Source organism: Centruroides sculpturatus, unplaced genomic scaffold, assembly GCF_000671375.1.
Source record: "Centruroides sculpturatus isolate CEXI.00-Female unplaced genomic scaffold, Cexi_2.0 scaffold796, whole genome shotgun sequence".
Lineage (NCBI taxonomy): Eukaryota > Metazoa > Arthropoda > Arachnida > Scorpiones > Buthidae > Centruroides > Centruroides sculpturatus.
The window spans coordinates 290,892-304,396 of NW_019385038.1; the positions used below are offsets into that span (position 1 = coordinate 290,892).

Consider the following 13,505-nt stretch of genomic DNA (forward strand, 5'->3'; position numbering starts at 1 on the left):
GCTATTGTATCGTTAAAAATTAGAAAATTAAGCCTCGTTTAAATACTGGCTCCCTTTCATGGTCGAATGAGTGTTGCCAGCTAAAACACGTAAAAATAATATTAAAGTAGCCAAGACATAGCCAAATATTGTAGCGCCACATCACTAGCGGACATTTGAAATTTGCCGACTAGGACGGTCGGTTAACCGAGGTGTCGGTTAATCGGGTCGGATAATCGAGGCTCTACTGTATATTTGAATAATTGAACTGAATAAAATCTCAAAACCATGAATTATAAAATTGTTTTTAATGACTATTTATGGTTTGCTGAAATATTTGTTATTATAAAATACATATATAAAAACACTAGACTTCCTTTACGTTCACAGGATACGAAAAATATGTGTAAGCCATAAATATTTTTTATGTCCATTGACAGAATATCATTTTGAAGTTATGTTAATTACGGTTTTAGCTTATTTAGAACAAGGATAAATCTTTATTTTTTCTAAATATTATTTTATAGTTTACATTGTTTAATTTGAGTTATGTGCGTGCCTCTTCCAGAATGTCTAACGGTCAAGGAAAACTGTCTGATTACCAGTACAAAAAAAAAGAAGGCTGGAAAAGGAAGCCGAAAGGCAAAAACAAGCTGGCGCGTTAAAAATTTATATCCAGAGTTGTATAAAAACAAATGACGGCTCTGAGAATCCAACATCAAGTCTGGTTATAAAAGAAAATACAAAATCTTCAGAGGATGATGATGACGAACAAATGGACGAAGTTTCTAAATCAATTGGAACTGACGGCACTCTGACTCTATCATCACCAGATGAAAAAATTGACACCAACGTGACTCCTACAGAAAGCGTTCTACAAACTTTGAGTACAGATCCAGCATTGTGGCCAAGAATTTTAGGAGACTCCGAAAGTAGTTTTTTAGTAAGACAAGGTCCACTTAAACCATTGCATAATTACAAATTTCCTTCCAATGACACTGGTCGACATTTTAGTGTAAATTATTATACACGAATTTTAAGCAATACAGAGCAAGTTGTACGAGACTGGCTAGTGTACTCTCTTTCAAAAAACAGCGTTTCCTGCTTCTATTGCAAAATTTTCGGTTGTATAGTTAGTTCTCTTTCAACGGAAGATTTTAAAAGTTGGAAGGACCTCGGCGAAATTTTAAACGAGCATGAAATTTCCAAAAATCATATTCAGGCCCAAAAAACATGGCTAGAAATGAACCTAAGGTTAAAGTGTTATAAAACTATAGATTATTAATTCCGAAACAAATCATTGGAACGAGGTGCTTGTAAAAAATCGTAGCAATTACTAAAATGCTTGGTAAAAGTGGGCTGGCTTTTCAAGGTACAACAAGGGACAAGTTGTTTGAGTATAAAAACGGTAATTTCTTAAAAATAGTTGAGTTGCTATCTCAATTTGATCCCAGTATGGAAGAGCACGTCCGTAGAATGCTAAAAAAGAAGAGACTAAAGTTCACTATCTTGGGAAAATTAAACAAAACGAGATAATAGATCTGCTGCATCAAAGTGTAAAGTCTCATATTATTGATGAAATAAAAAAATCGAAATATTTTCCCAGAATTTTAGACTGTACTCCTGACATTAGTAAGGTAGAGCAAATGACTCTTGTAATCAGATATGTTTCAATCAATAAATTTGACGCTGATGTTGAAATTATAATTAATGAAAGCTTTTTAGGCTTCTTATCAGTCGAGAGATCCACAGGAAAACAAATCTTTTAAAACATGTTCAAGTTTAACTGTGAAACTATTGAGTGACACTAGATAGGAGAGCGAGATAGAGACCTTAAAGCCTTTGAGATTTCATTTGGGAGATGTATACGACGCCTTGTTAAGCATTTACGAAAACCAAGAAATAGATAATTTAATAAGAGACGAGGCCTCGGGTTTATTAAATTGTATTAAACAATTTAAGTTTTTGTGTTCATTAGTTATTTGGCATAAAATACTAAATTTTATTAATCCAATAAGCAAGTTAATGCAAACAAAAGATTTTAATCTAGCCTTTGCACTTGATCTTTTAAAAAATTGCAAAATAACTTTTAAGAATCTTCGATCGGATTCGTCCTTCGATGAAACTATTATTGATGCAAAAGAACTTGCTACCGAAATTGATGTGGAGGCTAATTTTGGATCAACAATAACACGACACCACGTTAGAAGAAGGAAAAGGAACTTCTTATACGAAGCACGAGATGAACCCATCAAAGATCCAAAAGAAAAATATAAAATAGATTTTTTTTTATTTTACAATCGATCAAGCACTAAATACACTAGATGCTAGATTTGAACAACTTAGTAATCATAGTAACTATTTCAATTCTTATATAATATATACGATTTAAATATCATGTCCAAAGAAAGCTACTAAAACACTGTAAGAATTTAGAATGTATTTTAACTGATGGTGATTCTGTTGACATAAATGGGGTAGAATTAGCAGAGGAAATTTCAGCAGTATCTGCGCTTTTAGGCAAGAAAGAAAGCCTAAATCTTGCAATCCCGAAAAGCAGCCGTATTTTATGAGATAAGAGGAAAAAAAGGTTAGTCTATGCGTAAGGTGACACTCGAAAATGTGTTACTGTAAAAGCAAATCCGATGTCTAAATTCATTCGTATTTATGTAATATTTACGTCAAAGCAAAAGCACTCGATGACAACAGCGGCTGACAAAGTCATCAGTGTTCATCATCAATTTAATATCAGCAATAAAATGACTTTCTTAGTGACGTATTTTCAGTTTTTTCTAAATTTTCTTGTTCCTCACACACGAGAAAAAAAGTTGTTCGCATTTTATTTCATTACAATTAAAATTCTTCATTCAATGGAATGCGTAGAGAAAAAGAAAGATGGTAACGAGTAAAGTATCGCCAAACGTAACAGCAAACTGTAAAAGTCGGGAGTTAAATGAAGCTTGTCCAAAAGAAACTGGAAAAAATATACAGGTGAACAAAGATTTTGTAAAAAAAATTAACGATAATTCACATTAACTTTACTTAAGGCGTTCTATAAGTAATTTCACTTTTAATATGAGGAAATTTGATAATATTCGATAATAATTTTATCTTAGAAGCTTCGAATCAGAAATATTTGAATATTTTAACCGGCAATTAGAACGCCGATTTGACTATTAAATAAGACAATTTAAAGGCCTTTTTCAGTTATTTCGGCATTCGACATCGTAGTATCTACGAGTTTTATTACAATATCGTAACTTATTCTGTGTTTTGTGAATACAAGATTTTTTTTTTATCTGGCAACTTAACGAGGAACTTTACCGTAAATTAAGATAAGAAGCAGTTATAAATCCAGCTTTAAGGTTTGAAGTGAAAATTAAATGTGTAAAATAATTTAAACTGCTTTCGTGTAGATTAGTTTCATTTTTTCTTATTCTTAATCTAAGTAAAAATTATTTATTAAATGTTCCTATAGCAAAGTGAAACGATATTAATTTATCGTTTAGAGGTCGATAGTGGAAAATTAGTAGGGGAATAGATTGAAAATAGTTCATTAAAAATTATTAGTCTGATGGGTTATGTACAGTACTGTACAGCCTTTGACAGTTCAGGATGTTGTAAAAATTTTTCCATTATAAGTAAATCTTTTCTATGAAAACATTGTCTGATTCGCCAAATTTATTTATTTATTAATTATAATGACAATAAAACAAGAGGAGATCGATTAAAGATCGAGAAACCCTTGAAGGGATCAACAGTTAAAAAGTTTGGCATCCTGGTTTAAAGGATAGTTCATTTATTTTTTCTTTAACAGGCAAAGACGGAAATAATTTAAATGATACAAAAGAACAATTTATTCAATGACATTTCCTTGAGGAACAGCTGAAAATGTTTATTTCGTACAATGGTAGAGGCGCGACATGGTTGAACGCATTGCGATATCACGTTGTATCGCATCACACCTGGAGTTATCTCGTAGCGCATCATCTGCATTAATATAATACCTAATTTATTTCATAGTTATATATTAAAAATATTTCCTTTCTTCATATATTTCTACGACGAATAATTTTTAACTTACAAGACAATTTCTATCTAAAATTAAAGTAATTATTTCGAAAAATTTTGTGAATAAACATTTCGTTTAAGAAAAACAACAATCGCTTAAACAGCAAAAGTTTTCGTATAGTTAGCAGAATTAACATTAAAGAATGCCTAGAGGCCTTGACCTTTCTTTTGAAGCTTATTAAAATGTTTTTAAAAATGTCTCTTAGACGAAAAACGGCTCGTTTATATTTGTTATATCATATTAAATTTACAATGCTTTGAAATACTAAAGCAATTAATTAAATTTATTTATTTTTAGTATTTATTGTTCAAACAGATTTGTAAGATCCAGGGTTTTAACCCTCAATTTTTATTTTCCCGGCTGTTATATATAACAGATGAAAAGTATAGCCATCGTCAAAGAATGATTTTTACATTTTTGGACTCGGGAGACCATGAAACGTCAAGAAATGCAAAAAATTCGGGGGGTTTTTTCGAATGTATGAATGTTATCAAATGTATGTCACAATTTTGTTTACCCAGTTTAAAGCTTAATAACTACTGTCTTTTGTCGAAAATGTCTGAAATTTTGCAGGGAGGTTTGTGTATTAGGGGCATCGATACTATTAAATTTTGGTAGTTGAAGGTTCAAGTCGTGGGGAGATAGAAGAGGGTCATGTATCATATCTCGAGTATGGTCTGACGTAATGACGATTTTACTCGTTATTAGGCTGCAATTCGAAAAATTTGTATATCTATAAATTCCCACGGTTTGTATGTCCTTCCTTAATCTCGAGAATGATGTTAGATAGATAAAAGTCAATACCAGATATGAAAATCTTAGCGCCAGAAGGCCTAAATACGAACTTTCGGTCTAGACCAGGGGTCGCCAAAGTGGTCTATATCGACCCCTGGGGGTCGATATAACATTATTGGGAGGTCGATGAAAAGATTAAAACATTCAAATTTTGAACCGAATTTTGCTAATCTTGCTAAGGATTATCAAGCTTATCTGTCTCATTGGATTGTCAGTGTCGGGATAAAAATCGTCTGGCGCACGGTTTTCCCGCGCTTTTCCAATCGTTCGACTAACGACGGTTGTCACCATAGAAACAGCGATCAGGCCACTTTTGAAGACTCGACCGCTCATTGGCTGAGCAACATCACGCCATCGGCGGACGTCTTGTAGAGCTGCTAAGTTCTGATTGGTGGAATTCAATTCTGCTTCAATCCTATAAAAGGACTGAGTTGTGGCGGGAAGTTTAGTTCACCTTGGACGCTTGAAGGGAACTCACGTTGGACCTCAGTTCGCCGAAGCTGCCCCGAAGCTTGTCTCGTCTCGTTGGACTGTAAAGGACTAGAGTTAGTTCGTTGCAAGGTGTCTTTTCGACGGACCTGTGATAGTGGATACATGTGTCGAACTTTGTTACGATTAACGATTTGTAAATGTTTGTTTTGTGAACCTTTGTAACTGTACATACGTTTCTTTCAATATATATTTAAGTTTTGAATTTAATCGGCGTATGTGTGGTGATTTTGAACTTTACTGTCAGTTACAAAAATTATAACATATGTACAATAAATGTAAAATTAAAAGATATATATTAAAATAGTAAGAGCTTTTTATTTGCTTGTAACACAAACTTTTTGATGGGGGTCGATGTGAGGTTTCGAAAAGTTGTAGAGGATCGACGATCAGAAAAGTTTGACGATCCATGGTCTAGACTAAAAGTCACATGAATTTAATTCAAAAACTTTTCTCTGAATGGAGTTACATAGATGATTGGCATGACTCCGTTATTATCAGGAAAAGTATGACGTACAGGGGCAAGACACTACTAATTTGAGATGGAAAACATATATTGTAAATTAAATAAATTAAGAATTAAAATAATTTGAAGTTTAGACTATGTACAAAAAGTCAAAAATAACTTTTGAGTCCATCTTCATCCCTTATACACTACCACAGAAGTAAGTCTTAAAAAAATGTTTTGAAGAAATCTTATACGCGGGTAAAAATTGGTAAAAATTTCACAAGGTTAAAAAAGATCGAGTGTCAGCCTTTCATTTTTGTACATAGTCTAAACTTCAAATTATGAAGAAAATACATCCTGAGTAATCAAAAATTGTAAGAATTAAGAATTTCAGCGCAGCATTCTGACGAAGTTACGATAAATAATTGCTCGTTAGCATTTACAATTTTTTTTTTTTTTTTTTATAAAACTCATCCCTACTCTCAAAATGAAGCTTTTTGCACGAAATGTCTCCAGTATTGGCTATCCACTTGTCAACCACACATTCTTTAAAATATTGGTGCAAAACTTTCAACATGATATTCTCGAAATATCATAAGCCTTGTTTTAAATTTACAGACCAAGAATTTATCGAATTATTTATAAAAATATGTGTAGCTTCGAATATATTTTGTACAGTATAGGCCTATATTTAAGAAAAGAGCAAAATTCCAAACCAACTCTTGTTTCAACATTAATTTTTTATTTTTTATACGTGAAAACGTAAAAATAAAAAATACTACTGGTATAACTACTGGTAATTAGTTGGAGTTTTCTAGGTTTTTCACGTGTCTAACACTTAGAGGGAGGCAAGTTTACCAAAGAAAATCATTCATCTTTGTAGACCCATGTGCTGCGATGCCATATTCCATCAAATCAAACTAAACTTTATATTTTAAATTAAAGTATGCAAAGTAAGGTAAAGTATGCAAAGTAAGGTAAAGTATGCAAAGTAAGGTAAAGTATGCAAAGTAAGGTAAAGTAATTTAAAAATACAAATCATTCAAAAAATTGCAATTAAATGGAGATTTTATGAAAACACGTTTTTTCTATTGATAAATTAGTTTGTTTTATAATAAGGGATATAATATTATATTTCTTAGAATAAAAAATTATGTCATCAGCATGACATCTTTGCTTATTTATGTTGTTATTTAGAGTACTATATTCTACATTAGTTTTAAACCTAAAATAACTTTGGATATATTTGAACTCTATATTAAGGTATTAGTGGTCACTTCCGCAATCTAACAATGAAAAAACATATATAATTATAAATTTGATCATTTGTTATTTTCTACATTCTTTAATATAAAAACAAACTATAAAATCAGCCATGTGAGAAATTCATTGTATTTTTTACTAGCAATTTCTATTGATTAATTGTTACTTTTACATTAAATTACACCATATTCTTACGAAGAGTGCGTTTAGATTACTGGTTCTTAACATTTTCCTCTGCCTCGAATTTTTAAAATATACTTTCGTACTTCAAATGATATTCATTGAATATTAAAATGATAATTCATTTGTACTTCAAATAATAATTCATTGATATTTTCGTTTAAGGAAATAGCATCTTTTATTACAATCTCATTTTATCACGTTTATTTCAGCTTAACTTTAGTTATAATTTGAGCAAATAAGATATATAAAAAAAGTTTATCTGTACCTATTTATCAATATAAAGACATTTAGGTCTAGGTTAAAGAAGTACGATAGAAAAATATACATAATTTTATATTTGAATTTGATATTGGTGCATTTTATTTTTAAAAAAGACTTAGTTCTCAATGAGAAAATGGAAAAGTGATTTAGAAACTTCAATGACAGGAAGAAAAAATTTTAATCTAGGGAGCAAAATATCATCATAGACACCAAAAAATATGGATAATTTTCTAACAATTTATTTCCAACAATTTAAGCTAAAAATATAACATAAGTATTCAGTTACTATAAAAGAATAAATATAGACTATTATATTATATTTTTATATATATATTTTTATATTATATTGTATTATATATTATAAATATATTATATTTATTCAATTATGAATAAATATAAAACTAAGAGTGAGTTTTATGAGTGTAGTAAGGCATTTAACGACAACATTTCAAGAAATTTTACAGTATAACCTCTTCTAAGCCATTATAAACTCTATAATCTAGATACAAGTCTAATTACATTAATTTTGTCATGTTTTTATGCTGAAGAAATTAAAAAGATCAGTTTAAAAGTTTATATTCTTCTAAGGTCAGTAAATTGTATTATTTCTAGATGATAATGACGATGGTTGATATTAAAATCATTATAACAGAAAAACAGTGTACTGTATAATGACGAAACGTGGCAATGTCTTTAAGTCACAAAAAAATGTTAATATCTGTTGATATTTAAAAAAAAAAATTCAGCAACGACTTGCTTAACTTTCCCGGAAACATTTGGTGGCGCAATCTATTATGATATTTTATTTAAAAACTTTTTATATTTTTAACTATTATATAATAGCAAAAAGCTTAATTTTGAGGATAGGAATGGGTTTTATAAAAGATTGTAAATGCTAATAACAAGTAAAATCGTCATTAAGTTCGACTCTACTGGAGATATGACATACGCCTCTCTTTATCTCGCCACCCCTCGACCTTTAACCACCAAAATTTAATAGCATCAATCCCCTAATAAGCAAACCTTTCTGAAAAATTTCATAAATTTTTATAAATTTTCGATAAAAAGCACAGGAATTATTGAGCTTCAAACAGAGTGGACAAAAAATCGTGTCCTCCGACACACACTAGCATCCGTACATACAGAAAAAAAAAACCCGAATTTTTTTGCATTTCTCGACGTTTCAAGACCCCTGAGTACAAAAATCTCGTATAAAAATCTGGGTGGGTCATTTTTTGACCGATTGCCATCTGTACTGTACATACTTTATAACAGCCAGGAAAGTAACTGGTATTAAATATGATTATAGAAGTTCGACAGAACAATAAGTTTAAATCAGAATTTTCAATACTCTTCGCTGTTTCTCATAGATTTACTCTTAACAACTTAAAAATAGTTTATTGACTCGTTTGATTTGTTTTTTCCATAATTAATAGCTTTCTAGGGTTACTGAATATTTAGATAATAATACGTTCTAATGTTATAAATTGATTTATGGTTATTACTGATGATGATATTGAATACAATAAAATGCTATGAAAATGAATTTGTGTAGTAAGGCAAGGAAATACAGTCGATTTATCAATAGAATGCCTCCCGGAAGGACTTTCTATGGTCGTCTATGGAAATGAGAAGTTTTTAATATCAGATCAATTAATCTTCTATTTATTAGTAGAAAATTAATTACACATCATAATTAAATAAAATTCATTTTAGATATGATTTCAGTTACTTTATATTTATTTTAAGTATTAAAATTTCTTCATGAGAAAGATTTCATTTTATAAAAAATATTTTGTAGAAATAATATAATTTCAAAGTTTAAAAAGAATGAATAATGGTTTCATCAATTCGGATATTAATACAGGCAAGCCTATGAATAGTGACGGAAATTGTTTGATATACGTTGTTTGGGGGTTATTTCTGTTCAAAAAAAAGTTAATAAAAAAGGGTCGCTATTTACAGGTAGACGTTACTTGAAAATGGCCGTTATTAGAGGTTATTGACCGTACTTTCACGAAGATTCCTCAATTTTTATTTAAATATATTAAAAATACTAAATAATTCTTATTAATTTTATAATTTTGTGTTAAAATATTTTAAAATATATATATCGGATCAATAGACATGTTTTCTAGAGCAGTGAATTTCCGGAAACTTTGATATCATTGTTTCACTTGCAAGTTAGTTTGGTAGAAAGATATTTAAGAAGTTTTCTTTAAATATAAATGAAATCTTTAAAGATGTTTTGAATTTATCTCATATATATAACAAGATCAAAAGTATTTTAAATGACCGAGAAAAGTCATGAAAATATTCAAATAGTGTTTTTGATTATATATAAAATTTAATGTTTTGCTCAATCTACTTGAATAGAAAGTTTTTAAAATGCAAAATATACCATAGGAAATGTTCTAAGCTACATATCATACAAATTAAAATAATAAATTGTACAAAATTTTACTTTTTGCAATTTAGTGGAAAGATTTTATGAAGGAGTACTTTAATAATTTGTATTTTTTAAATGCATTTAATATCGATAGAAGGTAAAACATATTTATAACTCTAATCCAAATCAACCATTTAATTTGTAGAATTTATCTTGCGATATTTTCATTTAAGGATCCTTCTTTTCTTTCGGAGGACATGGAAATAATTCACATTTATCTCGTTTAATAGCTCGAACTAGAAGTTTCATACCAAATTTTTCGGCCCAACCTTCGTCAATTCTGAAGTAAAAATAAACAAAAAAAATTTAAGCTTATAATTATAATAAATACTATTAAAATATATTAATNATTAATATAATATTAATAAGTAAATAAAATATATTTGAGATTAATAGAATTAATACTGAAAGGTTGCTGTTCACTTTACATCTAGAATTTTTATTTATAAAGGTCAATTAAATTAATTAATAACTATTTAATTTGGTTTTTCTTTTGTAGCATTAATGCGTATAATGTTAATTATCGATAAATCTGCCACAAAATCGGATTAATTAGCATGAGTAATGAATATAAACTCGAGTTCTGTTAACCATTATGAGTTTAATCTGTATAGAAAATTGTTACAATTATAGGAATATCACTTACAGTTTAGTAATTCCATAGAAAATCTTCTGAAAGAAATTCGATTTCTCGTTTTTTCCTTCATTTGTGACTTGACAAAATATTCTTTGCAAGCACATAGGGTCGTCTAAATTTCTCACACCGTAAGTAGTTACGGCATCAAGTACAGGGTTGGAATATTTCTGATCTAAAATGCTTCTCTTCTTTCTTCCAGCTGCTGTGGTTACTGTAGCGGGTATGGTCATTACGCTTGGTACAATGGCTGCTAACATCAATCCCAAAGGAAGTAATCCTAATGCCAAAGCTAATGGCGCGTATTTCGATTTCTTTTTTGAATAAACTTTATGTTTGAAATGAACGGGAGGTCCCCCGTGATCGTAATAATCGCCATAATAATCGTAATTATAGAAAGGATGATGTTTGCTTTCACTAGAATACTCTGGTTTGCTAACGTGATAACTCGGTTGATATCTATCTGGTTTTTTTGGACGATCTTTGCCCTTTTTGTAAGATGGAGGGATCGGTTTTTTTGCATAAAGATCATCAAATGATTCATCAGTTTCGAAAGGATCATCAGAAGGATCGTCCGGCTCGTTGTAATTAGAAGGTTTGTTTTTGTTATAAAATTCCTGAGGTCTCCTGTCATTTACTGGTTTTTTCTTACGATACGGATTCTCGCTATATACTGGCCTTTTGTCGTCATCGCTATTATATTCTGGGTAGTAAGGACGCGAATATGATCCTTCTCTATAAACTGGTGCCTGAAGTCTCGATTCTACTTGGTTATTGTTAGATTCTGTATCTTGATCAGGATAAACAGGTTGATTATACGTAGGATTAGGAAAATTTACGCTCGATTTGATTTCTTCATCCGGTGATGAGTATGCCACTACAACAGGACTTTTATATGGGGATGACGATGTAGTTGGGGGTCGAGTAGTAGTTGAAACAAGGCTTTTATAAGCATAACCAGATTTCTTTTGACTGGATTGCCCGTAAGAAGACGGAGAATACGCACTATGTCCGTAAAATACTGATACGCTACTTTCGGTAGTGGATTTTAGAGCATCTCCGTCAACTTTGGCAACTCCTGAATAGCTAGGGTCGAAGAGAACATTCCAAGGGATATTAGTGGCTGATCCTGTTCTATGGTTATGGTAACTTTGATTAAAACTAGACGACACAAATTTTTCGGCTTTGGGTAGTTGTGGAGAAAATACCACCAAAACGATACATATCTTCAAGCATAATGAAACGGATTCATGCTTTACATGAAACATTGCCACCTTAAAAATAAAAAATATGTTAGCCCATGCGAGATATACAGATTATTTTGAAATTCATTGAAACATAAAAATAATATTATCTAAACAAATAATAGAATCAACTTATAAAGCAATTATGTAATTAAATGATATTTCATCCAGAATAAAAAAAGTTTAAAATTCGATTAAATTACATCCTTGTTTGTTATGTAAACATCATGATTGATGTGCCTTTTTATTTGCCATTTACTATATTCATTGTCTTCGCTTCAGTAAAAATGTTCCTTTAGAAAAATATGGAATTTCTTCTTGCATGTTGCTAACATGTTCCACATGGAAAGACTTATTGTATCTACAGCCCGGTTGCTTTAAAAATGACTTCGGGACAAGGGTTGCGGTCCAACGATCTTCTTTGGGTCTAACGGAACATATTAGTCCACACCTTCTTATTTACTATTGACCCAAGGTCGAGAAAGTTCCGATTTTATATTTTAAAAATATAATTTCATAATATTTTAATATCAAAATATATAGAGAAATTATCTCAGAATACTGATCCATTTCTATAACTTTAATAATCTTTATACTATGAAAATTTTAAATATTATGAGAATAAAATCTTAAAATTTCTGAGAATAGCACTTCTATAAGTTTATTTTATATATTTTATTTATATAATTCAATTTTGATACAATAAGAGCAAAACAAAAATGATATTTTGGAATATTTAACCAAAGTTAGCTTATCAATTATCAACAGTTTTGAAATATTTAATGTTTAATAATTAAAAGTTAATATTAATTTCTACTATATTATCTGTACTTATATATGAAAAATGAATAAATTTGTCCCGACATTTGAAGTTTGTACAAAGAAACAAATCATAAACTCATTACCTACCTGAATCAAATCCCAAATGAATTTTTCAACTGTAAGAAGCACATGAGTTCTAATGTTATGTCGAATCCCGTCACCCTCATCTGCAGATGGTGGAACATCCACTCAATTATATTAGTTTTACACAACACGCCTGAGAGATCGGATATTCGAGGGTGGGACGACCTTTCGGGTTCGTTCCAAAAGTTTGGTTAAAAGGGTCGTCTGTGGTTTTGTAGTTTATGTGGAAAAGTAACTGAACTAACGTTTTTGGTGCAAATGATCACTACCCTTGAATGGCATCCTGATATTTTGTTTAAAAAAATCCGTTTTTGGGACATTGTCCCATATTTTTCCTATTGTAACATCTTTCTCTTTTTAGTGAAATTCATGGATACAAAAGTGTTTATGGTTCTTATCCTCTTAAAATATGAAAGAATGAATAAATATGATATTTTAATGATAACTAACGGATGTTAATCTTACAATGTAAAAGCTAAAGTGAAAAAAAAGGTCAAAAGTTCAAGTTGTTTAAGAGGGGTAAAGTACAGGATTTTAAAAGTAATAAAACTTACACGATTTAAATCGAAATTTTTTAGATAAAATCGCTTTATATCAAATAAAAATAAAATTTTTGAACGTTTTAAAATAAAATATAGCAAGTTTCTAAGAATTTAACAAGAATCAAAAACAATGTCATATAAAAACGAGTTTATAACATTAAAAACAATTTTTAAGACAAAAAAAAGAGAATAAAAAAAATAGAAAGGAATTTGTAGTAGACCCAAAAAAATCCTAAACTA

At 30.0% G+C, this 13,505-nt stretch overlaps 1 protein-coding gene and 1 pseudogene across 1 annotated transcript; one reads left to right on the forward strand and one right to left on the reverse strand.

Moving 5' to 3' along the window:
• The first annotated feature begins 681 nt into the window (after nucleotides 1-681).
• LOC111633741 lies at nucleotides 682-1,748 on the forward strand (annotated as a pseudogene).
• An 8,359-nt stretch (nucleotides 1,749-10,107) lies between these two features.
• LOC111633742 lies at nucleotides 10,108-13,168 on the reverse strand. Its single transcript, XM_023378351.1, has 3 exons — nucleotides 12,727-13,168; nucleotides 10,586-11,847; nucleotides 10,108-10,219 (listed from the first exon to the last, which is right to left on the reverse strand). The coding sequence occupies exons 2-3, from the start codon at nucleotides 11,839-11,841 to the stop codon at nucleotides 10,108-10,110; spliced, it is 1,368 nt and encodes a 455-aa protein (XP_023234119.1). The 5' UTR covers nucleotides 11,842-11,847; nucleotides 12,727-13,168.
• Nucleotides 13,169-13,505: the final 337 nt, after the last annotated feature.